Source organism: Protopterus annectens, chromosome 3.part1 (genome assembly GCF_019279795.1).
Source record: "Protopterus annectens isolate FY-2018-M chromosome 3.part1, PAN1.0, whole genome shotgun sequence".
Lineage (NCBI taxonomy): Eukaryota > Metazoa > Chordata > Ceratodontiformes > Protopteridae > Protopterus > Protopterus annectens.
This window is the reverse complement of record NC_056732.1, coordinates 1,553,039,884-1,553,067,830: the sequence shown is the minus strand read 5'-3', so window position 1 is coordinate 1,553,067,830 and position 27,947 is coordinate 1,553,039,884. Positions and strand designations below refer to the sequence as shown.

General features: G+C 40.3%; 1 protein-coding gene across 1 annotated transcript in view; it reads left to right on the top strand.

Annotated features, from left to right (window-relative positions):
• The window catches only part of LOC122797803, a 348,647-nt gene that overhangs the window by 175,251 nt on the left and 145,449 nt on the right, over positions 1–27,947 (top strand). Inside the window, exon 2 of the mRNA XM_044066324.1 lies at positions 8,400–8,601. Within this exon, the coding sequence (XP_043922259.1) occupies positions 8,459–8,601 (143 nt within the window). The 5' untranslated portion in view covers positions 8,400–8,458. The remainder of the gene's footprint in view (positions 1–8,399; positions 8,602–27,947) is intronic.

Here is a 27,947-nt window from a genome sequence, read left to right as displayed (position 1 = left end):
GGACACCAGAGATGGTTTAAGGCTTTCATAGCAATTATTACTGCCATCATCAATTTGAGGTTTATATGCTTTGGTCTGTCTTGTTTGTTCCACAGACCATGGACTTCCACCCTTATGAACACAGCTCCCTAAGTGAAATCTAAGGCATCAGTATTTATGGACTGAGATGGAAGGTGTATCTAGTAGACATCCCCAAAACACAATCCTGTGGGAAGGAATGACCAAGGATTTTTATACATTTAACTAGAACCATAGGCTGAGAAGGAGTTCCTTGACACGTGAAAGACTCCTGCTTTGTCAAGAAAGAGTGTGGAAATATAGGACAGCAATACAACTGTGAAAAAAAACTGAATGCCTTAGAATCTGCAATGAGCAACTACTGGTGCCAGACATTTTATAAATACCACTGGAGCTGTAGATAGTCCAATGGGTAAAACAGAGAATTGATAATGTAAGCCAGGTAGAGAGAACCTCAAGAAAGTTTGAATTATGCAGGGATTGGAAAAGCATATTTTCAATCTAATGTTACCAAAAAAATGAACAGGTGAAAGAGATTGGAAGGAAACCATACTGTATTTTGGAACTTTCTCACAAAGATTCAGGAAAGAAGGGTCCAGGATCAGTCTCCCAAGTTTCTTCTTTCTTAGGCACCTGAAAAAACTCTTGAATAAATCATTTTCCCATTTGATCTGGGGGTACTGGTTCTATGACCATAAAAAACAGCATTTTTTCCAAAACTGCCTCCTTGCCATTGCTTTTTAAGATTATGTTCACTTGCACCTTGCTGAAGGTGCTTGCTTTGTTTCTTATCAAAGGGCCCTATCAAAGAGTCCTGAGGTGGAATGAAAGTTCTTACTAAACTTAGAAAAGGAGGGTTGAAATATTTGAATAATCTCTTAAATTAATTTTCTTTTTCCATCAAATCTTTTAAGGACCTCAGCAATAGATGGACCAAATAACACCAGTCTGCTAAGAGCTGCATTTAAAATCTCGTCCTTATCTTCCTCAGGTGAGTTTTGTGAATAAAGCAAAGAACACCATCACAGAAACTGCATCAACAGAATCTTAAGGATACTTCAAAGAATGTTTGTTACCTGAGATGCAGAAACTACTAAATCATTCAGAGATTATTTAATCTCTGAGGAAGGGAAGGAAGCAAAGGAGGCTGGTGAAAACTTTGATTTTTGATCCTGGCAGTTTAGAATTCTAAAATTTAATGTAGGAGAGGAATAATTATTTTCTCAAATCTATCATATGCTTTCCCAACCTTATTAAAAAGAATGTGGCTATCATTCACAATATGTTTAACAGCAGAAGGCATTGACATAGAAATGAATAGACATGACTGCAGGGGCTGGTTTGGGATTATAAAAGAGGCATTTAAGTGTCTGAGGGACTTTATATAAACTATCAAACCTTTTGGAAGCAGAAGGATGACTGTCATGCATACTGCAGGCTGTGAAGAAATCCTCTAAAGCTGACAAAACAGGACAAACACCTGCAGGCTGGGGAAAATCCCATTGTAATAATACACATTATTTCTGCTGGGATACTGTAATTTCCAGCTGTCCACACTGAAACAATTATTTTGCTTTGGTTATAGTTTCAGAGGAATAAAACTATTCTTGAGGGAAATCTGAGGTAATATTATCAGAATCCTTAGCCTGAGGATAGTTTACTAAATAACTATTTTCCCAGTCAAATTCCTGTCCTTCTGACTGAGATTCGGTATCCGAAAGAGAGTGAATTATTTTTCTTTGAGGTCGCAGTGAGAAAATGGAGTTTAACATCTTAAGTGCTTGAAGCAGACCTTAAACAAAACCCAGAAAATCTTCTCTGTCCACAGAAAGATAGACAAGAGAAACCAAATTTTATATTTTTATTTTTTTTTCTGTGGAACTCTCCAAATACAGATGAACTCAATGCAGGGACACTTCCCCAGGAATCACGCACTTTAGCCTGGCTACGTTGTGAAGCAATGTCTGTTACCTCTTCTGAGATTACCAATAGTGGGTTCTTTCATGCCCACAGAAAATATCCCTACAGCCACAAGGACATGGCTAATCCCCGTTCTTTAGCGGCTGACCAGGGAGGTACTCCAGCGGTATACAAGGAAAAAGATGTTTGGTCTGAGGAACTATATCTGGGTACAGCAGAGTCATCTTTTGCCCAAACATTGGTTGACTGGACTTCATTTCATAGAAAAATTGAGAGTGTTAAGATGAAAGAGAAAGAAAGAAAGAAAGAAAGAAGGAAAGAAGGAAAGAAAGAAAGAAAGAAAGAAAGAAAGAAAGAAAGAAAGAAAGAAAGAAAGAAAGAAAGAAAGAAAGAAACATTGCTCTAGTTGCAGTAAACATCTTAATATAGTCCACCAGCAAACCACAAACACAAGAAAACATTTTACTATTATCTTGATTGAAGTACTGTGAAGAAGAAAGTTATACCTCATAAACTCACAGGACTAAAGCCATAAGCACTTGGATTGCTTGCCACTCTAAATTTTCTAAAACTGTTTAGTACCTTCTCATCCCATAAGGTATCATGTAACCCTGCCTCTCCAGATGTGAGGTAGATACATGTAACAAAGAAGTTGCACACACACACATACACACACAAACACACACACACACACACACACACACACACACACACACACACACACACACACACACACACACACACAAACATGTACACCCAGACTTACACACACACACTTGCATACACACAAACATGCACACTCACACTTGCACACAGGGTCTATATTACAACACTGAAGTTTCAAAACTTCGAATGTTCTAATATTGACCCCTATTCAGTGAAAGCTGAAAATAACGAAGCAACAGAAAAACAAATTTTTTTCCTAAGGAAAGAATTTGGTTGTCCATTTCTGTTGCTTCGGTATTTTCAGTGCTGTGGTGGAAAGTTACAGGTCGGGTTCAGGTAAGTGTCCAATTGAGTGCGGGTTAGGTTAGTTAGGGTTAGGGTGCAGGTTAGGTATGTGTGCGATTGTGTGGACGTGAGGGTTAGGGCGGGTTAGATGAGTTAAGGTTGGGCGCGTGTTAGGTATGTGTGCGATTGTGTTGATGTGAGGGTTAGGGCGGGTTAGGTGAGTTAGGGTTAGGGTGTGGGTCAGGTAAGTGTGTAATTGTGTGGACGTGAGGGTTAGGGCGGGGTAGGTGAGTTAGAGTTAGGGCGCGGGTGAGGTGAGTGTGCGATAGTGACGTACCTTAGGGTTAGGATTTGGGTTAAGGTAAGTGGATAGTTAGTGGTGTGTGTATAGTTTAGTGTAGGGTTAGGTGTAAGATTTTAGGTGTATGTGTGTGTGTTGATTGCTGTTTGTTTGGTGTGCTTGTGTTGTGTGTATGTGTTTTGGAACAGCAAATTTTTTCCCTAGGAAAAAAATTGCTGTTCTATATGTTCAATGTTTTCAGCTTTCGCTGAATAGGGGTCGATATTAGAACATTCAAAGTTTTGAAACTTCGATGTTCTAATATAGACCCTTACACACACACACACACACACACACACACACACACACACAAACATGCACGCCCATATTCACACGCACACACACGTAGACACACAAATATGCACACCCATACTCACAATCATATGCATACATGCACACACACTCAAACACAAATAAGATACACAGGACCATATCTGCCAAAGGGAGGAAGTGGGCAGTGTTTTTATGGAAAAGTTCTGACCACATCACTACTACAGATATATCATCATGGTAACCCAGCATTCATATCTGATAGGAGTGCACCCATCCTGCATAAGCTTGTAGAACAGTACCAACTCTTCTTGTTGGGAGGATCCTTATATGAATATACTGTTGATAACAGTGGCAGATCTTAGCATAAAGGTTAGATCCATCTTACAGTAGTTACAAATAAATTCAATAGCAACTATGTTGCTGCTGCACAAATATGAATAAATGCTACTTTCTCAAAAAAGCTAGCAAAGTAGTACCAACCCTTTTAGAATGAGCTTTTGAGAACCCAAGTAATAACTGGTTATATGCAACATAACAGGCTTTAATGCAACGAGGCAGTCAGCTGTCAATGAAAATTTTAGTCACTTTTCTGTCCTGGTGTTTTGGGAGAAAAGGGTCAATCCAAATAGTTTCTTAATTGATGATGGAAATCTGGTCTTTTTAGTAATTACTTTCTATGGTTATAGCAAGCTGAAAAGAAGACAGGCAAATGACTACAGTGGTTTTGGTATCACAGTTGTTACTTCAGGCATAAAAGAGGGACTATTCATGAGAGTAGCTGTGTTACTGTGAAATACTGAATAAGGAGGATTAATTGAAAGATGGCAAATTTTAGAAATTCTCCTGGTAGAAGTAATACCAATCAAGAAAAGAGGTTTTCAGAACAGAAATTTTGTCTGCTTTAGTCATTAACACTTAGGGGACTTGTGTTATTTTTTTCTAAAACAAAATACGTGCCCCAGGGGTCTATAGGGTCACATAACAGGCATCTCAACAGGGAATCCTCAGTGAGAAAGGCTTTGGAGATATTTTTTTTTAAGAAGGAAAAAATAAGACATATTTTCCTTGATAAACATTGGAAATGCTGGTCATATGAAGATTAACTAAAGAATGAGTCAAGTCATTGTCAAACATCCTAGCTAAATCATCAAATACTACAAGCATGTGAGCAGAACAGGGATCTAAACCCTTTGATGTCACACAAAAAGACCAGCATGTCGATTTAAACTATACATTTTTCTATTATTGGGTTTCTGGGAAGAGGAAAGTATTGCCACAACTTTTACCTGAATAGGCAGGATTCCTGACATCTATTGGAAGTGAAGAAGGCAAGTGGTGGGCTGCAGGGAGTAAATGTCCAGTTAAGACTTGCCACATGGATGAGAAAACTGGTTCTTTGTTCTTCCCAATAAAAGGGGCTATTCCAACAGACAAGGCAGAAGCATTAAAAAACAGATTTGCTGGGGTCAATACAGAGCTACCTAAATGAATCTGGCATTCAGAAACATTGTCTTCTGGATATAATTGATACAATTCATTTTAGTGGAAATGGGGAATAGCACACAGGAATTAATTTTGTTTTCTATGAATTAAAGCTTTCCTCGGGGTCTCCCAAGTGTTGGGATAAGGAAGAATAAAACCCTTGTACTTGGTGTTGGTCAGGGATACAGAAATGCCACATTTCCTCGCCTGCAAAAGTTGGCTTACCAGTCTTAGAGCAATAACTGGCACCATTTTAGCTTGTCCACCATACAAATGTAATTTGTGGGAATGGAAACCAAAACCAGAAAACAACTGGTGACCACAGTTCATCCCTACATTCTTATGGCTTCAGAACAGAGAACAGTAATAAGTTACCTTCTTCTTGTTGATGGTCCTGCCATATGATTGACATAATATCTGCCTGTATGGTCACAACTCCTGATGGTAGGGAGTCCTGGGTGGCTTTAAGAGTTAGAGGAACTGCTCTTATGTTCAATAAACAAATATATACTGAAAGTTCTGCTAATATCCAGATACCCTGAACTATCTGTCCATTGTAATTTCCTCATCGCAGACCTGACACATGAGATGACTGTTGCCATGGAAAAGGGAACGTTAAAGGGACTGTCTATTGAAAGACTACCAAGTTATGATAAATGTCTATTAAAAGAAGTGTGGAGTTTGTGTAACTTTCAACTTTCTCAAAAAGTATCTCATTGTGTGACATCTTCCTGATCCTGATTTCACAAATTAACAAGTCCCTGGTGCTGTTTTGGATTGCTAGACTAAACTTCTTGACTGAGATTTGTGTGGCTATTATTGTTACTTTTGCAAAGTGTTTCTCTTGTCTCCATGCTTGCACAACTGTGGAGTTGCCTTCATTGGCGTTGAGTGAACTTGCTGCCCTGAAAAAAAAAGCTATTTAAAGATATTTTGTTTGCAAATTCTGAGGCCTTATTTTAGATCCTCATGGACTGATGAGATTGAAGTAGATGGACTGTGCATCTCTCAAAATGAATTTATGTTTGAATATAATACTCTGCCATTATTCCTTTTGCCAGGCTTCTTTGCGGGTAAACAGCCCCATAGACACTATAGCAGTTGACATTGATTAACCTTACCTAAGCCCTGTTTTCTGCACTAGCAAAATATCTTGGCAGTTGGCAATTGGATGCATCACATTTCAATGCAATGGAAATAATGTTGGAGACTTTGGAGCAGTGGTTAGTCCCCATGGTCATTTAGAAGATATTCCCAACATTGCAGAACAGATGATATTACATATAAATATAGATGGCGCCGTGGTGCAGCGGTAGTGGTTCAATTCTCGGCTGGACTGCCTTCTGTGTGGAGTCTGCATGTCCTCCCTGTGTTCATATGTGTTTTCTCTGGGTACTCAGACTTCCTCCCACATTATAAAGACATGTGTCTGTGGCGTTTCTCCCCTGGCCTCCACTGAAAATTGGCTTCATTCCAAGTCAGACATTCCTGGTAAACAAATAAATTTAATTTTATTTCAAATGCTATGGAATACCTGGATATAAATGCAGATGTATATCTATGGACCACATCAGGCGTTCTACCATCCTCTGGTGCATGTTGGATAGCATGGCTCCCTCACGAGAATTTGCATAGACAACCTCGAATGTCACAAGATTCTAAGATGTATTCAGTTATTAAATTCTTCTAATGACAGCTTATCTTCTCCCTTAACTGTGACACTCCCAGACAAAATGTCTGTCCAACCAGCCACCCCTACTACATACAAGAGCCAATTCTGCCACAATCCATACTCTATGTGCTATAATCACTTCCCTAATGTACTCACTTATCTCTGATTCTGGCTCACACATCCACTGAGTTTTACTACAATCGTGTAATTTTCCATATCTCTTTCTTCTTTTCTGTCTCATGTGCTCATTTCTGTGTTCATTCCATACCACCTTTGGCTGAGTTAACATTCAAGGAAGTGTCTTTATTCATAAATATGCTCCTGAATACTAATGAAATGAAACATAGTATGTTGAATAATGCTACATTATTTTTGTATTTAATGGTTTTATCATTTGTCTTGAAACAACTACTTTATTTTTGCTGCAATAATATACTTAAAGAAAAATTTGCAAAAATGGTATTCTAAATATTTAAGAACTAGTTGCAATTTGGATGGTGTCATTGTGCAGAGGTAGCGTTGTTGCCTCACAGCAAGAAATTCTCTAGTTTGAGTCTCAGTTGGGGTGCCTTCTGTGCAGAGCCTGCATGCCCTCCCTGTGTTCATGTGGATTTGCTCTGGTTTTCTCCCACGTTAGAAAGACTTGTGTCTGGAGTGTTTCTTCCTGGGCCAATGCTGAAAATTGGCTTCATTCCAAATAGGACTTTCCCAGTTAATAAAATAAATGTTTTTTTGTAAAAGCACATTGCAGTGAATTTTAACACATAAATTCTGAAATACTGTAATCATAGTCTAAATACTAGCCAATTTTATATATGCAATACCATGATATATATATATATATATATATATATATATATATATATATATATATATATATATATATATATATATATATATATATGGGATCCGTACAGATCCCGACTGCCCTTTCCACTGAAACATTAATCAGTGAGCATACTTAACCGAAAGTGCTGTTCACCGAAGCAGCACTCTCGGGTAAGTATGCTTGTTGTGCTGGTCGTACTACGGTGCAGATAAGGGGAAATTCCCTTTTCCCCACTGTAGTGTGACTTCGGAGTGAAAATATTAAAGTAGGGGGGTGTGGGCGGTGCAGCCCCCAACATGGGGGGGTGCAGGGGGGCTTGCCCCCTGCATAGCAGTAGCTTTATTTGTTCTTCCCCTCAGAACGCCTGTAGTATGTAATTTACTCAGCTGAGAATGCCATACAACCACTCAGCAGTTAAGTGCTCTGCTCCCTACATTTACAAATTATTTAGAAAAAAAATATCCTGTTGGTCAATGTTGGTTTGCTAATCAAGGCAAAGAATGTCTAGATTTTTATCTCATATATTTGATCTGTTCCTCATAAAATGTGGTTTTCTTGCAAATCATTGAGTATTTAAGTCTGTATATAATAACAGGCAATTGAGTTTCAGACTTCATATACTTCAGCAAATACACGCTGATGATAAAAACTTTTATTTTATCAGTCATTTAAATTTATAACAGTAATAGATTAAAACTGACCATATTTTGTGGCCTGTGACCCCTATTACATTTGGCTTTCTGCAGAATTCTTCTGCCACTTGGTTGAGAGGTATGGTTTTATGATATGACAAATCTCTGTTTAAAAGACAAATAGTAAATTGTTAGCAAACAAGTGTTTGTAGTTATGTTGATGGAGTACAATAAACTTTCTGTTCATACAGTTGTTAAGTATTATATTTTTTCCTTTTACAGAGAGAATTGCTGAAAAAATCAAAATTTATTTATGATCAGCCTGTAAACTGGACTTGGAGATGAACACCAGCATTCTCTTTTTCCTTGCTGCATTCTATACGAGTTGCATGTCGAAGAACTTTACTGTTATTAGAAGCAGACACAACAGCAAATACTACATTCTTTGTGTAATTGACATATGCACTGCAGAAAACGAAACAGAGTATGTTTTTTCATCTTATCCACATAAGTAATGTGAATAATTAATACACTGTTGTTTTTGCTCGCTTTTTGAAAGTTAACTGCTTTGGTGTATAATAGTTAGTCCCTATTGTATTGTTTACTGCTCCTAAAAGAGGCAACTTAAAGAATGAATATACATTTTGTACTTCCGTAACCTAAATCTCTAGCCAGCCCCAACCCCCCCTCCACACATCCACACACACACCTCCCAGAAGCTGAGGAATGGCATTGATTTACAGGCTGCTTTTGGATTATTACTTGAGCCTGCTCTCATCATAATGTGTCTGTCATGCCATTTTCTGTGGAGGAGTGTTGAACACTCATGCATCCTGTCCTCACAGACTTTTAAACATGGCCAATACTGTTCACCTTCTTCATCACTCCCCATTGCAGGTTGCCTCTTCTCTGGCTCACTGAATTAACCCAAATCACTATCATTCATGTTAGATACCTATTTCCATCACCAACTTGACAATAATATAATGGGTAATATAAGTGACCAGAAGGAAGTGACATGGGCAAAATGTGGGAGGTTAGGTGGGTTGTTATAAAGTTGAGCAGGGTATAAAATGCATAATACGAATATAGGGGCTGCAGAAATGTGCATCTGGGACATAGGAAAACTCACTGGAGAAATATTTAGTGCTCTGAGATGCTAGGAATGGGGAAGGTCCTCAAACGCATGAAGGTTTTGGGGTTGACTATTGTTTTGGTATAGTACTTTGTAAATGTTGCAGAACTGACATATGGTGGTTTAATAATAAGGGGTGTTATGGTGTAGAAAATTGACTGAAATATGTATTTATTTATTTATTTATAGTTTTAACCAGGCAGTGCCCCGTAAGCACAAGAACCTTATTTCTGAGGTCAGCCTGAAGGTTTGACCAGGCTAAGAGATGGCCTCCAGACTACGTAGTAGGGTATGTAATAGGAGATTGAATAATGGCACAGTTCATTGTTTAATAGCATAGTTGGAGGAGTTCATGTAAAATCATGTGGTGTCAGGGGATGCAGTGAGCCAAAGTACTTTTAGTTAAGAGGTAAGCATTGTTATGGGTAGTAATGGAGAATCGGCCCCGGAAGCAGAGTAATGAAGTAATAAAATGAGTCATCATACAGAGTGCAACAACCAGCAGCACACTTAGTAAGTTGGGCTAATAAATCTGTCATTGCCGATTACAAAGTGGTACACTAGTTTCAAGGTATAAATGACTAGTTGCAAGTTAGCACAAGTGGCTAAAATAAGGAAAAGTAATAGAATGTTTCACACACCCCAAATATTAGTATTATTTTCCTTTCATCTTGATTGCTGTGTGATCAATATGCAGTAAAACAGAAAGCCTGTTGGTAATAAAGCAAAGACAACCTGATTGATAAGATCATATCTGATAATGGTCATATATTTTTGCTTTTTCCCCATCTCTATCATTAGTGTGCTGACCCCACCCTATTGCCCCTTGCCTCCACAGATGATTAATTTTCCTTGAAGGATATTCCTTCAATATTCCATTAATTCCTCACTTATTATTAATAACAGACCCTTTTCCTTAGACATCTCAACTACTACTCCTTCATCTCTCTCATTTACTACACAGCCTGTACCCACCTCCGTCATACTCAGACTTATAAACAAACTGAAACCCTGCTCCTTTCTGCAGATAATCTTCTGCCAGAATATCTAGAACTAGCAGCAAATGCTATCGCATATCCAGTCAGCATACTTATAAATCGCTCTATCTCTGAATGCTATGTCCCCCAGTTGTGGAAAAAAATCTATTATTACCCCATTACACAAAGGGGGAAATTCCCATGACCTCTCAAACTACTGCCCTATTTTAATACTTTCTCCTTTATCAAAAATCTTAGAAAAATGCTTTCATATTCAATTTCTTAACTACATCTCTGACAACACTCTCCTTGCCCACACCCAACATGGGTTCCATCCAGGACATAGCACCATCACAGCCCTGCTCTCATTCACCAATGCTGTTCACAAAGCCTTGGATGCTGGTCATCCTACCTTAATAATTTTACTGGAACTATCTAAAGCTTTCGACACAGTATCTCACACTAAACTACTAAGCCAACTGTGAAAATTAGGATGCTCCACTAATGCACTCAGTTGGTTTACTTCCTACCTTAACAACAGGAAACTGTCTGTAAGATGGCAAAATCTTCATTCTGACTATTAAGCTAACAACATAGGAGTACCACAAGGATCCATATTAGGGCCACTGCTCTTTAATACCTTTATCAACAATTTACACAAAGCTTCCCAACGAGGTAAACTCATCTAATATGCCGATGATTCCACAATAATATCAACCTCTTAACAATTTCTCAGACCTCCTTACAGTTACAAAAATGCATTCACATCAATTGAATCCTGGCTAAATAATGCACAGCTCCTGTTAAACCTCAAAAAATCTAAACTTTTACTATTCTCTACAAAACCGCCAGACATAGACTTCAAAATAAATAATTAAAAGAGTACAGAAATTGAAATAGTGCAAACAGCTAAACTGCTAGACATAACAATAGATGACAAACTCACTTTTGAGCCACACATTCTCAGTGCAATAAAAAAATACACTTTAAATTAGGCAAACTTTATCGTCATAAACTTACCTGAACAACCAAACCAAAACAAAACTTGCCAGTACGTTACTCATCCCTTCCCTCCTATATGCTAGTGCCATTGTTACTAATCTCCACTCACCCCTTAGTAATAAACTAGAATCTTGCTATTATAAAATAGCTAAATTTGCCTCTGGAAAGCCCAACCGCACATACCATTGCCATATTATTAGAGAACTGAACTGGCTCGAGTTCTCATACCATCTCCTCTATACCCAACTAACTTTAGCCCACAAATTAATTTTCAAACCAAACTCTTGCCCAGCACTCAGATCCATCCTACAAACATATACTCCCTGAGGCAAACAACTATTAACTGTAACCAAACCCAACAAAAGAGATGGACAATGTCTGTACTCCCATAGTATTTCTAAATATTGGAATGCCTTACCCTCCTATATAACTCAAAATGACAGTACAATAACTTTTAAATCAACACTAAAATTGCATTACCTAAACAACTCCTCCTGCCTCTGTCAAACAAACAAGCCCCCTTAAAACCATCACTTAATTCCTATTAAGAAAGGTTTCAATGGTGGGTCCTAAACATATTTTAGCCTTGTGTTCATTAAGAAGTTGTTTCAAACACACACTACATATGGTAATATTGCAAATCCACACCATGCTACACATGCAACTACTTACCAGTTCAATGTAATGCTCAAAGATTAGTAATGTAAGCTATGTATTATATTTCTTTTGCATATCTCTGCTTACATACATGTATCATTGATTAATGTGCTATGTTATGGTATGACGCAAAAAGATTACTGTTACTCAGTACTGTACTGCAATGCTTATTTCTGCTTTTATACATGTATCCTTGTTTATTATGTTTTTTTTAGAATATTTTGTAATACTTTGCAATATACTGTGGAGCTTTTCTCCCCGGGCCTCCACTGAAAATGTTTTTGTTTTAGACCCAGTGGACTTTCCAAGTCAACAAATGTCAATAAATAAATAAATATAGGTTGTTAGGAACAACACTCCATCACAGTCAGAGCTGGACTATCTTTTTTCACTTATATTTCATCTTGCTGGGGTCAGAGACCTGCAATGGTGTGAATATAGACTAAGCATTTATGTTCCAGCATTTACACCCTCTCAGCAGTGCAATCTGCTACCTCTCTCCCTGAACCTAATTTGCTGAGCTTGTCTATAATGCCGGAGTGGGATATTGTATCAAAAGTCTTGGTCAGGTCAAGATAAGCTTGACTACAAGAAAAAGCTTACTGCCTGAAATGTCTGCACTAACTACCAGACAAGCTAACTATTCATGACTCGAAGCTGTTATGTTCATGACACAGTAAGACTATATGGCTATAATTATGGTTAAAATCACCCAAGAAGCATCTAACATTTAGGTCACCTATAATGAATGACTATGTATTTAATTTGTGAAGGGCCTCCTCTGTAACTGACATATATCACTGATGGAGTATATGGACAAGCTACTGTGCTGGTCTCAAAGTTTCATTTGAACCATGATAGTCCGTCTATATGAACACTCTAGAATCAGTTTTTCAGTTACTAATCAGTTGAGCTTGTCATGATAGATTATGAGAAACATCTTTTGCACCATTATGGTTTCAGTCTGAATACGGATACTATAACTGGAGATTTGACTCAAGGATCATATCTTTTAACAAGGTTTTGGAAGCTGCTAGAATATCATCTTGACAAATATTAACCAAACTACCATTTGTATGTATAAATGTTATAATGCAGACTTCTGTCAAATGCAGTTTGCTAGATCATGGACAGTATTATGGATGTGATACAGTCTGGTATAAATTACTCTAGAAAGCAGAATGATAGATCCTTATGGGTGTGTATGTTTTATATATATATATATATATATATATATATATATATATATATATATATATATATATATATATATATATATATAGGTTCATAGGTGTGTACTAGGTTAATGGGCCTGGGGCCTTTACAAGCCTAGCCATAGGATTATCCTGGCATAGTGCCACCTGAACTCAGTTCCCATGGCTCTGTAAAGTAGAGCCAATGGAGTTATCCCCAGGGTGAATTTTCTGTTTCCAATCCGTTCATCAAAATTTCTCTTGAAGAGGGTCAGCGAGGTGCTCTGCTTGACATGTATGGGAAGTCTGTTCCATAGCATGGGCAGTCTCTGGGTTATGAACCTGTCTCTCGAGCATGTTCTGTTAATTGTGGTAATGAGGTTGAGATCTCTGGAGCATGTGGTGCGGAGGGATTAGGATTTCTTTAGATGTAGCATTTCTAACAGAGCTGGGTCAGACATGGCTTTGTAAGTCAAGCAGAGATCGCCTCTAAGTAGGTGACATGATACAGAAAATAGTTGGAGTTTTTTTGAGTCTGTCCATAATAGGACAAGTGTTTAAGGCCTGGGATCCTCTTTGTGAGGTAGTTTTGTGGCCTCTCCAGTTGTTGCAGGTGTCTTTGGGGCATTGTACTTGATGACTGGCCTAATGAGGGAAGAGTAGAGGGAGACAATGACCTCTTACTTCCTGGATGCAAAACCCTTAATAATGAGATGTACCACATAGAAGGACTTTCTGATCACAGTGGCAATGTGGTGATCAAAAGAGAGGTTACTGTCAACCTGTGTTCCCAGATCTCTTATAAAGTCTTCTGTGTTCAGTCGACTACCATCAATGTGGTAATTCATGGGAACTGAATTTTTCCCAAAGGGGATGACGACACATTTTTTGGCATTGAGCTTAAGGCCATGATTCTGACACCAGTCGGTGGTCTCAGTGAAGCCATTCTGTAGGATGTCAGCCTCACATAGGGAGTTAATAATATCTCCCAACATGAAATCGTCTGCGAACTTTGTCAGCCAGAGTCCCTTCATGTTGGCCTGGACTTCAGAGATGTAGATACCAAACAGGAGGAGACCCAGGACTATACCCTGTGAGACTCCACTCATGACCAGTCAGCAGTCTGACTTGAGTCAGCTACTTTCACACTGTGGGTTCTATCTGTGAGCCAGTTTGCAACCCACCTAGTGATATAGGGGTTGATGCCAAGCTTAGTAAGTTTTTCTATGATTCCTGAGTGGGGAATGGTATCAAATGCCTTGGCCAGATCAAGGTAGGCTGTATGAACTACCTTACCTTCATCCGCAGCTCTGGTGACTGACTCAAAGAAGTTGACCAAGTTGAGCAGGCATGATCCATGCTTCACAAAACCAAACTGTGTGGGATCCAGAGTTTGGGAGATTCCCTATATCCTTGTTTATTAGGTCCATGATGATGCGCTCCATAGCTTTGCACACACACACACACACACATATATATATATATATATATATATATATATATATATATATATATATGTGTGTGTGTATATATATATATATATATATATATATATATATATATATATATATATATATGGGTCTACTTGATATAAATAGGACATGCTGGAGGGACAGATTCATAACCCAGAGGCTCCCTTCACTCTGGAATAGAATCCCAGTCCATGTTAGGCAGAGCCCCTCACTGACTCTCTTCAAGAAAAATCTTGACGAGTGGGTGGGAGATCGTAGGTTTACCCCAGGGATCACTTCTGTGTCACTACTAGACAGAGGCACAGTAAACACAACCTTAAAAAGGGCACAGTAAACTCATTCCAAGGGGTGGCGAAAGCCAAACCTATTTATTTCTGTGCTGAGGTTCAAGTCACTCGATCGCGTAGCTCTAAGGGATTTGGATTTTCTGAGGTGGAGCATGTCCATTAATTCCGGGTTGGACATGGCTTTGTACGTCAGGCATAGATCGCCTCTGAGTAGGCGGTATGCAACTGAGTAGAGCTGGAGTTTCTTTAGCTGTGCAGCATATGACATATGTTTGAGTCCCTTGATCCTCTTAGTGAGGTACTTTTGGGGTCTTTCTAGTTGCTGCAGGTGTCGGGTAAGGTACATCTCAAATGGGGCATTGTACTCAATTATGGGCCTGATGTAGTCATCTGCGAACTTGGTCAGCCACAGTCTTCCCGTGTTAGCCTGTACCTCAGAAAAATATATTCCGAATAAGAGAGGTCCCAGGACTGAGCCCTGTGGGATGCCACTTGTAACTGGTTTAGAGTCTGACATGGCTCCAGCAATTCTGACCCTGTGGGTTCTGTCCCTGAGCCAGTTTGCAACCCATTTTATGACATAGGGGTTTATATTTAGGCTGGAGAGTTTGTCTACGATGCCCGAGTGGGGTATTGTGTCAAAGGCTTTTGTGAGGTCTAGGTAGACTGTGTGGACCACCTTACCCTCATCAAATGGCCTTGGTGACTATTTCAAAGAAATCTACCAGGTTCAGGGGGCAGGATCTGCCCTTGACAAAGCCGAATTGGGTAGGATCCAGTGTCTGTAGGTCCCCAATGTCTTTGTTTATGAGCTCCATAATGATCCTCTCCATAGCTTTGCAGACCAGGCTAGTCAGGCTTATGGGGCGGTACTTTCCAGGGTCCGTAGAAGCGCCTCCTTTGTGGAGTGGGACCGCTGTTGCTGTACGCCATTCTTTGGGTACATATCCTGTAGTAAGGCTAATATTGAATAGCAGCTTTATGTGAGGGTATAGCTCTTCTTGGAGTTCATGTAGCACGAAGCCCGGGACACTGTCCGGTCCCATTGATGCTGTGTTTTTTGCTTTGGAGAGGGCAGCTCTCACCTGGGCATCTGAGATGTCAGGGAGGCAACACTCTGCTGGGATAGATATTTGTCCTTTTGGGGGAGGAGGGGGGAGAAGTTTACACTGAACCTGTCTGCCAGGATGATGGCAATGTCTGAGGGTTCAGTGTATTTTTTGTTATTATGGACTAACTCTGAGCATATCTGGGAGTTGCCACCCAGGTTTCTAACATAACTAAAGAGAGCCTTATGATTATCTTTTGTTGCTTGTGCAATTTTTCTCTCAAAAGGGGCCTTGAATGATTTTATGAGTGATCGTAGTTTTTTGCTAGTACTGATCAGAGATGCCTTCCCTTTTAGGGATTTTGGTCTATCATGTAGTAGCTTCCTCCTTCTCTTGTATAGCTTATTTATGGCTGGGGTCCACCAGACAGGACGCCTGCCTTTGGGGGAATGGGTCTTGGTTTTATTTGGGATTGCATGATCCATGAATTCTTGAAGGTGTCCATAGAATGCATTTATAAAGGATTCAGCAGATAGGGCCATGGTTTCCACTGGCCTGGGAGCCCTGAAGGATTCCACTTTGGTTTTAAGAAGTGTGAAGTTAGCTTTTGAGAAGTTCTTCACTGTGGTCTTTTGTGCTGGGGGTGGGGGCGGGATGTGGATTTCTAGTGAGATTAATTTATGGTCCGATCTTATCAATGAGGGGTATACTTCTGGTATGGAACATTGTGTCCCCATGTTGGTGATGATCAGATCTAGTATGTTTTCCCCTCTTGTGGGAGTGGTGACCAATTGTTCCATAGCATTTGAGTTTATGAATTCTAGGAACCTCTGGGCTAGGGTGTTGGGGCTTGAGTAATGCTCCCAGTCTATGTTTGGATAGTTGAAGTCCCCCAATATGATGGTGTTTGGAGAGACCTTCATATATTCCAGTGTCTTCAGGAAGGCCGAGTGGGGTTCCTGAGTTTGAGAGGGTGATCTGTAGCATGCTACAGACTGAAAGGCAGTTTTTCCCACTGTTAGTTGCACATGGATGGTCTCCGATGCTTCGTGCAATGCCACTAACCTGGAGGTGTGGGTGTCCTTGATGAATATGGATACTCCCCCTCCTTTTGTGCTTTGGTCTGAGTTTTGGGGCCGAAAAGCATGATATGAGGTATAACCTGGTAGTGCTGGGGTGCTCTCAGGAGCCTTGAACCAGGTTTCTGTCACTGCACAGACATCGATGTTCTCCATACTGAGGAGGGCTTTGAGAGCGTGCATCTTGAGGTTTAGACTTCTGGCATTGAGCAGCATTACCCTTAGTTTCTTTCTACTTGTGTTGTCTAAGGAGGTGGGTTTGTCTTTTGAGCCTTGCCTAAAAAAGGCACTATGTGGGTGGCAAGAGCCTTTGCCAATATCCAAAAGCCCAGGGGTGACAGATGCAAGCCATCCCTTGTGAAGCAACGTGGCTTGTCAAGCATGTCATCCTAGGCAGACAGATACTGGATCCCCTTTGAATGACACCAATACTTAAGCCAATTGTTGAAATTGATCATTTTGTCTTTATACTGAGGCATCATTCTTGGTGAGGGTAAGATGCTGCTCAAGGTCAGGGTCATACTGGCCTGGGCTACATGATCAGAGAGCTCCTCTATGTCTCTTTTCATGTAGTCTCAGGTCATTCACACCAGCATGGACAATGACTGAGTCATATTTGTACTTGCTTTGGAGTGACCTGAGTGCTTGTGTTATGTGGTGGATTCTAGCGCCCGACAGGTAGCTCACTGTGACTTTTTCTTTGTTCAGCCTGGTGAGCGGGACGTCAGTGTGTCTGACTATAGAGTGACCTATTACAAGTGTATCAGGTATGTTGTTAAGCCTTAAGGGCTGTGGCTGTTTGGCACACTGACTTTGTGAGCTATGTGTTGCCTGTGTTTTGTTTTGGGTTAGCGGTTGCTTGGGTGTCTGCTTTGGAGGTCTCTGCTGTTTTGGCAGATTTTTATTTAGAGCCTCTGAGTATGTTTTTGTGTGTTTATGTGTTTGGTCTGCAGTTGTGGTAGGACTATGTGAGACTGGATTTGTGGTGTGTGTGGTTACCTTCCCCTCCTGACTGGTTATGCCAGTACTGAGTCGAGAGAGCTCAGCCTCCAGTTTGGCTATATGGTTGCATCTCTCACATATATTTGTACTTGTTGGGAGAAGGAGAGGGTTGTCTGTGTACATAAGGCAGTTGTAACATTGCCTCAAGATTCCCAAATTCACCAGCTGGACTGGAGAGGAAACCAGTAACTGACCTTTGGACATGCTAGAATAGTATAGGGAACTCCTTTGCAACTGAATCAGAAAGGACCAATAGGGGATAAAGTACTCAAGGGGAGTATATGAGGATGTAGTGCTTATTTAGATTATTAGTGCTTAACTTATAGAAATTGCTTATATGAGCAAGTGCAGGGTTTTAGATTTAGAATAGAGTGTTTAATTTGAGAGTTAGAGCAGTTCCAAGGGAAAAAGTGAAGATTAGACTTTGTAGAGCCGGGAATAGTTTAAACCCGATTAACCAGCGCTGCCCGATGCGCAAAATTGCATAAAGCCGCGCTATACAATTTTTATACCAGGGAGAACAAAAGGATAGAAATTAGCCCAATATGGGCAATGAGCTACAAATTGCTGGGCTGGGACCACTCGTACAGGGACAGATAGACTGATCAGAGTTCCCTCTCTCACAGTGAACAAGGAAGCCACCTAACTATTCAAGTATGATATGGGCAACACAGGAACCTTAACCACAGTCCTTGATTCAGCAAAGCCTGAAAACCGGACAAGGCGGGAAAGTAGGGAGATTATTTTTTTTGTATTTTTTCTTTTTTCACAGATAACAGAAATGCAGCAACTTAAATAACTCTAAATACACAGAGGAGGCTAGCGCACTTGAGTGTGTAGCCTACAACTATGTTACAGATATACAAGCAAAAACGACAAACAGTAACTTTTTAAAGTGCAACAATGAATTTTAAGTACAGTAAGCAATGCAGATATCAGTAGGGTTCCACAGAAGCACTGAATAACCACGTTTTCGGCAGAATTAGCATTTCAGGGAAACAACAAGAAAGAATCAATACTTAAACACTTCCAAAGTCCCTCTTTGTCTCTCGGCTGCTTGTAGGACTCTGCAGGGCACCACAAGGAGCTTTGCTGAGCTGTATACAAGCACAAAAACCGCACTAAGCGATTTTTATACCAGGGAGAACAAAAGGATAGAAATTAGCCCAATATGGCCAACGAGCTACAAGTTGCTGGGCTGGGACCACTCGTACAGGGACAGATAGGCTGCTCAGAGTTCCCTCTCTCACAGTGAACAAGGAAGCCACCTAAGATATGGGCAACACAGGAACCTTAACCACAGTCCTGGATTCAGCAAAGCCTGAAAACCGGACTAGACTAGTACAGAAAGGCGGGAAAGCAGGGAGATTATTTTTTTTTTCTTTTTTCTTTTTTCACAGATAACAGAAATGCAGCAATTTAAATAACTCTAAATACACAGAGGAGGCTAGCGCACTTGAGTGTGTAGCCTACAACTATGTTACAGATATACAAGCAAAAACGACAAACAGTAACTTTTTAAAGTGCAACAAAGAATTTTAAGTACAGTAAGCAATGCAGATATCAGTAGGGTTCCACAGAAGCACTGAATAACCGCGTTTTCGGCGGAATTAGCGTTTCAGGGATACAAGAAAGAATCAATACTTAAACACTTCCAAAGTCTCTCTTTGTCTCTCAGCCACTTGTAGGACTCTGCAGGGCACCACAAGGAGCTTTGCTGAGCTGTACACCCAATGCTCATTGGCTAGTACTAAGCTAACTGCCCTTGCTGGCCATTTTAAGCCTAGCCAATAATCCCTTGTGAGATTCAAACCCTGCACCTTGTGTTCACTTTTGAGAATTGTATTAGTTATGAAAATTCAGACAATCTGTCGTTTTATTCATATAAAGTAGACTTGAGTATCTCACTGTGTATTTCATATAACATATTCCACTGTTAGGGTACTGGAAGGGCACCTGATCAGACAATTTCATTTATATTGCTTTACACAAAGTAAGCACTCATACAATTGAGAATAGGAAACAAAACTTTGAATGACATGAATTTCACTACTGGCTGATTACATCTTGATTTTGATTGGTCACACTTAATTGGGAGTAGGCAGGATGGAAACATACATCAACCCAGCCTACTAGGGATCCAAGCATCCACTGCTGATAGATGTGTGGGCCAGATTCCTAAAGAAAGTTGCACACAGAACAGTGCACTGAAGAAAGATGCTGGCAACTTAGCAGGAGATATGATTCTAAGAAGCAGTTAAAGTAAAGCCCAAGTACTAAATTAGTCAGCGTACGGTAAATGTGGATTGCATATATGCATACCAGATTAAAAAATACAATGGGTGCACATAATAACAATAAAATGTAACAGAGTGATATGCCAACAGTTTTATGAAAGTACTCAGAGAAGGCCATAGGTGCTATCCATATTTCAAACCGATGATAATATATTCTGGCAGATTCCACAGAGAACATATAAATAAAAATGCAAGCTGCAGTAAACTCACTTCAGCATGCTTGCATTCTACAAGCTGTGTTAGAGGAGTGATTTGCCAATGCATCCTAGAAGGCAGTCAGCATGGTACTGAGCCAGGCTGCAGTTAAGCCAGCTCTCTGACCAAGAAATAATTGATAGATACATATTGGATAGAGAGTTATTGCCGGCTGTGTGTAAGATGTGTGCACCCCATGTGTTCTCACAGTCTGTAGGGCAACCCTGTCCCAGCAGAAACACAGTTGTGCCTGAGTCTCGGCATACTGGCATATAAGATATATTAGAGACATATGGGTGACTGTAGGGGTGTCCTAGACAGCTGCAAGTCACATACTAGGGCTGTTCTTGGCAGTTACATGCCACAAAGTGGATGAATTCATCCACTTCCCAGCAACATCCAAGGAGTGCCAGACTGCCAGGACAGTTCATTCTACTAAATCACAAACTTTTCCCTGCACCCTTGTTGCAATAACCTGTACCAATAAAAATCCCAGAATCAAATGATGAGGAAGGGTACATCAAGATGAGGGGTGGCCTTCACTCAGTTGACAGGTAGTTTCCTCTTCAGATGGTTTCATTGTTAATCTTATGGAAACATATCCCAGTAGTGTGCATGACACTGCAATATGGAGGGAAAGTGAGCTGAGGTCCTCCTTCCAATAGAGTGACATCCCTAAGAGGCTCCTTCTTAGTTAGTATATGACTACAGCTATAATGTATCTGAACCAAGACTTATTAACATTAAGCAATGTGACTAATTGTGTATCATCATCTTCTTTCGGCTGTTCCTGTTAGGGGTCGCCACAGCGGATCATCTGTTTCCATTTCTTCCTGTCCTCTGCATCTTGCCCTGTCACACCAGCCACCTGCATGTCCTCTCTCACCACATCCATAAACCTTATCTTAGGCCTTCCTCTTTTCCTGTTACCTGGTAGCTTCATCCTTAGCATCTTTTCCCCAATATACTCAGCATCCCTCCTCAGCACATGTCCAAACCAACATAATCATGCCTCTCTGGCTTTGTCTCCAGACCTTTCAACCTGGGCTGACCCTGTAATATACTTATTCCAAATCCTGTCCACCCTCCTCACACCCAGTGCAAATCTTAACATCTTTAACTCTGCCACATCCAGCTCACACTCCTGCCTTTTTGTCAATGCCACTGTCTCCAATCCATATAACATAGCTGGTCTCACTACCCTCTTGTAGACCTTCCCTTTCACTCTTACTGGTACTTGTCTGTCACAAATCACTCTTGACACTCTTCCCCTCCCACGCCATCCTGCCTGTACTCTCTTCTTCAACTCTCTTCCACACTCACCATTACTCTGAACTATTGATCCCAAGTATTTAAACTCATCCACCTTCGCCACCTCTACTCCTTGCATCCTCACCATTCCTCTATCCTCCCTCTCATTCACACACATATATTCTGTTCTTAGTCCTGCTGACCTTCATTCCTCTTCTCTCTAGAGCATATCTCCATCTCTCCAGGGTCATCTCCACCTGTTCCCTACTCTCACTACAGATCGCAATGTCATCTGCAATCATCATAGTCCATGAGGACTCCTGTCTGATCTCATCTGTCAACCTGTCCATCACCATTGCAAATAAGAAAGGGCTCAGAGCTGATCCTTGATGTAATCCCACCTCCACCTTAAACACATCCATCACTCCCACCGCAGACCTCACCACTGTCACACTACCCTCGTACATATCCTGTACCACTCTTACATACTTCTCTGACACTCCTGACTTCCTCATACAATACCACAACTCCTCTCTAGGCACCCTGTCATATGCTTTCTCTTAGTCTAAAAAAACACAATGCAACTCCTTCTGACCTTCTCTGTACTTCTCCATCAACACTCTCAGAGCAAACATCACATCTGTAGTGCTCTTTCCCGGCATGAAACCATACTGCTGATCACTAATGATCATGTCCCTTCTTAACCTGGCTTCCACTACTCTTCCCCATAACTTCATGCTGTGATTGATCAATTTAATCCCTCTGTAGTTACTATAGCTCTGCACATCACCCTTATTCTTAAACATCGGTACCAAAACACTTCTTCTCCATTCCTCAGGCATCCTCTCACTTTCCAAGATCTCATTAAACAATCTGGTTAAAAACTTCACTGCCATTTCACCTAAACACGTCCAGGCTTCCACAGGTATGTCACCTGGACCAACAGCCATTCCATTCTTCATCCTCTTCATTGCTATCCTTACTTCCTCCTTGCTAATCCATTGTACTTCATGATTCACTATCCCCACATCATCCAACCTTCTCTCCCTCTCATTCTCTTCATTCATCAACCCCTCAAAGTACTCTTTCCATCTCCTCAACACACTCTCTAATTTTGTATATTTCTCTTCAAATAGGTGACTGTGGTTATCCTCTAGAACCATGGCTCAGGACACCATTCAGAGACCTATCTATACCTGCTGAGAATACTGGAAATACTCAGCAAATAGTATCTGCCTTTGATGTCCTGTGAACTGGTGAGCAGGTTGTTGCTGGCATCTCTTATAAAGGGTGTCTGACTATCTTCTTTACCTTTCTTTTTTTGCCTTGCAACCTAATTGAGTTTATTTGTCCCATCTACTGACTTACTTTCCAGAAGCAGGTAGAGTGCCACTCTCTTAGCCTCTTTGTTAGCCAACCAGTGTTGTTTTAGCCTGGTTTGACTTTTCTATCTCCCACTTTTTCCTGCACTCATTCTTTCCTTTGACGACTTCCTGGACTTCTGCGTTCCACCACCCCATTTCCTTGTGTATCATATTTTCATACCTGTCTCAACTACATATCTGTTCTGTAGCCCTTACACATGCTGTTTTGGGGTGCTGGCATTTTTCTTTAACTGCATCTATTTCTTCTTCTTCTTCTTGAGGCACTAGAGCCTGAGTAATTCCTATTTCTTCTTCTTCTTGAGTTGCTACAGCCTGAGTAGTTCCTTGAACTGTTGTGCAACTTCCAGGTCTTCAATCTGGTCTCTGTTGTCTTTAGAGTCTTCCCTGATCACTGCTTGTAGCTGATTGCGGCAACCAATGGTTTATGGTGTGGGCTGACTGTTTCACTGCTGATGACTTTACAATTGCTGATTCTACACACTTTCCTTACTAGGAGGACATGTTGGCCATTCTTGTATGTGATCTTCTGACTATCTCTCTTTCTGAACCATGTATTGACTATTATCAAGCTATTTGCCAGACAGAAGGCTAGAATAGTCTCTGCTTCTTTATTCCTGTTGCCCACCCAGGCAGTTCTCATATCATGTTCTGTCTGTCCTGATATGTGCATTCAAGTCACTCATTATTAACCCCAATTCCTGACGTCCTGCTTTATGTTAGTAGGTCCTGCAACTGGTGTCTGAAAGCACTCTTTTCCTCACTATCACAATCCTGCTGTGGGGCATAGGCTGAGATTGCAAATACTGACCTATCATTAACCTGGAGTCTGATTTCCATGAGTCTATCGTTAATTCTGATGAGATTCTTCACTATCTTCTGAAGCTTCTCCCTCACCACAATTCCCACACCATTTCAAGCCTGCCCTCCTCCTGAGTAGTAGACTCTGGATCCCACTCCAAGTGGCTTTGCTGCACTGCCCTTCCATCTTGTCTCCTAGATACATAGGATGTCCAGTCTCCTCCTTACTATCATGTCATCTGCTTCCAAGCTGCTCCCTCTCTGTGAACCTACACTGAGTGTACCAATTCTTAGTTCATATTTGGCAGGTTGCTTGGTTTTATGTCCAACTTTCTCTCAACAGAACTATCACAGGTAACCCAAGCTGGGCAACTGAACACCAGCAGGCAGTAGTTTATTGACCCAGGGCTGCTGGGCTTTATGGCGTGCGCGCGCACGTGCACACATGCACGCACACACACACACACACACACACACACACACACACACACACACACACACACACACACACACACTGGCCAATAGGGGCACATAAACCCCTCCCACCATTAGCATGAATCCCCGGTGTAGATCGGAGTAGGCTGGGTCCTCAACCTTTTTATCACTGACAAATACTCATGCTCATTTGGCAACATTAGACAACACAACCATATCATTTAGAGCCAATATTTTAGATCAGCAAATAGGTAGTCCTGCCATGGTGTGCAGTTTGTGATCCATGTTCTCCTATCATGAGGATATTGTGCACCACAGTAGATGCCCAAAGTGGCTGTTTTTTTATACAACTCTTCCACCTATAAGGCATCATGTAGAGTCTGTGCTGATGCCTACAGCTCCTGTGTGTTATATAACTCAGACATATTATTGCACAGGTCCACTTGTACCTTATCTGCCATGCTACAGGGTTAGCCCAGGCCCCGGTGGGTGCTGATGGCACTCCTGTTATAGAAGAAGGAAGTAGTCTACAAAAAACACAAAAACTGACATGCCAAAAAAAGAACCATAAAAATAACAAAGTGGACTATTGAGGATAAGGAAGAAATTATGTATTGTTAATATTGCACAAGAAGCCCTGAATTTCCAGACAAAGGCTATGCAGAAAGATTAAAAGAGAAATTAAAGGAAAGCAAACAAGATTTGAACAAGAAAGTCATCAAATACTTCAAAGAAAAAAATGTATTCATTAGTACAACATATTTATGAAAAACATCACATAGATGAGAGAACGTCGGGCTGCCTGGAAAAAGAAGTGACAGAGGAAGTGCGAAAATATAAAGAACAAAACCCAGAGATTTTTGAAAGGTATAAAAAAGAAACACGGCCATAAGAAAGAAGCCTAGATCTGTCATGATGCAATATTTGTGGAAAGGAGAAAGTAACCTCATCAGTACAAAAATATATCTCCAAAGATATTTCAAGAGAAATACAGACAGAAGCATTATGGAACATGCCACAATACATAAAAAAACAAAACAAAAAAAAAAAAAAAAGAGAAAACAAAGGGGGAATGTAGAAATGAGGATTAGTAAGAGAGAAATTTAACAAATAGCAACTGTTGTTATGGATTATCTGTTAAGTGAAGGATTTCGTTTGGAAAATCCAGCACAGACAATATTGCAGAATGATAGAATTACGGGTCTCCAGGTTAAGGAGCAACAGGTGGATCAGGAAGCATCTGAAAAAGATTTGCAAACATGATGATGCCCTACAGACTTCTGTAAGAAACCATTATGAAAGTCCAGTTGAAGGTGCACAGCAAGGGAAGGAGTAGCAACTCTGACGTAGGTAATGTTGTGGAGTGATGGACCAACGGGTTCCCATATAAAGCAGCAGCAAATGAAGCAGGGTGCATCTGAAGAAGATATGGCACAGGAATATTTTCTGGAGCCTTCTACAGATTGCTTGCAGGAAACCGAGAGCAAAGAATATGCTCTCAATCTAGAAAATAATGATTCAAGGGAAAATCTGCTTGATTTAATGGAGATAGATAGACATATGAAGACAGATGAAAGAAATAGATTACAGAAAGTATATTATATCATAGGAATCACTAGGTTAATGGTCCTAGAGTCTTTTAAAAAATAGCTATTCATGCACCAGTTTTCACAATTATTGATACACATGGGCTAGAATGACCTTGTTATATACTTGTGCCTTAGTGTATCTACAAACTGCCCATTACCCTAAAGGCTACAGGTGACAAGCCAGGGATGAATTGCAATTTCCCATCCATTTCTCCAAACTGCCTTATAATAAGCTCATGGAAGAGCTCTGTTGACATGAATGGGAGTCTGTTCCACAGAAGGGATAATTTCTGAGACACATACTTGTCCTTCCAACATGTTTTGTTTATGTCACATACAAGGTTTAGATCTTCAGATCTGGTAATTCTAGTGTTATTTGTTTTGCAGATGTGTAACAGATCCATCAGGGCTGGAGTGAAGAATGAGTTATAGGTTCGGCATAGAGCACCTCTCAGTAGTCTGTAGAAGATTGAATGCAGGGATAGGGCTTTGAGCAGTCCACATAGGATATACATATTATTTAGACCCTGTATTCTTTTAGTGAGAAACCTCTGTGGTCTATCCAGCTGTTTGGACTGCCTGATCAGGTGCATTTCGAAGGGTGCATTGTACTCAATTATTTGTTTAATGAGGGCTAAGTATAGTGGGACTATCATCTCCTCACATCATGATGCCATGCCCTTACTTATACGTTGTGCCACATAGAAGGATTTTCTCACTACTGTGGACATGTGGTGATCATAAGTTCCTAAGTCCCTTGCCGCTGGGTTTACTCTTAGGGGAGAGTTATCAATGCTGTAATTTGCAGGGGTGATCAGCTTCCCATAAGGTATGATTATGCATTTTTTGTGTTGAGTTTTAGGCCATGGCTCTGGCACCAGTTACTTTTCTGTGTCAGACCTTCCTTGGGGATATCTACATTTTTTGGGGGATTCAATGATTACACCCAGCTTGAAGTTGTCTGCATATTTGGTCAGACCCAAAATGTGAGAAGATTGGTAAAACAGACAAACACAGTAATCAGAACTATTAAGAGAAATTCATGGGATACAACAGAAATAAACAGAATACATTACTGTGCAGCTAAACTAATAATGGGCTATGTGATATCACAAAAAATAAAGTAACAAAGGAAAAGAAGGAAGTAAGAAAAATGCCGCCATGGAAACATGGAATAAAGAAAACTATAAAATGATTAAGACAAGGGGGGATTCAATAATGCCTACTTGGTCATTTTTGTCTGTGTGCATGTTGTGGTGTGATGCGCACATGGCTGCAAAGATTTTTAGATTAAGTAAACTTTGCATAGCAGCATATACTCACCTGCAATCATAGCAATTTCTGTGGCATGCAAATTACAGCATAAGTAGCTGAATTGTATGCTAATGAAGCCAACCAACATGGTGCAGCGTTCAACAGTCTGTAAAGCAACTGTGTAGACTCAGTACTCATGTTGCCTATGTATTCAAATACAGCCACAGAAAGAAATCTACATGGAAATAAGACCAAGTAAAAGTCCACAGATTGTACAGAACTGCAATAACATGTAACCCCACACACATTATGACATTAATAGACATGGTAGATGCTACAAAATTAGATTAACAATAACAACAATTCATTTGTAAGTGCCATGACATAAATGCAGTTTTGCTCCTCCACCCCAAATGAAAATGTATTCTTAACTAATGTAGACAGCTAAAGTGTAAACCTCATGAAACATACCATTCATACTGTCATGTAAGCATACGCAGTATGTAGCTGAAGGAATGCAGTCAAATTTTATCAAAACTTGCATTTTTCTGTGCAGATGTATAGCAAAATAATACCTTCCCTTGACTGTACAATATTGGGTTACCCTTCAGTTTCCCTGCCTACATGGTTACCAACCATGTAGATTCATGGTTGTCAGCATGGTGAAGATGCAAATTAGGTTAAACTTAACAAAATTGCTAAATCCCAAAAAATTCAAACCATGTAGGGATGTTCACTTCATGTAGGTACTTCCAAAGTGTTCATGTTCAATG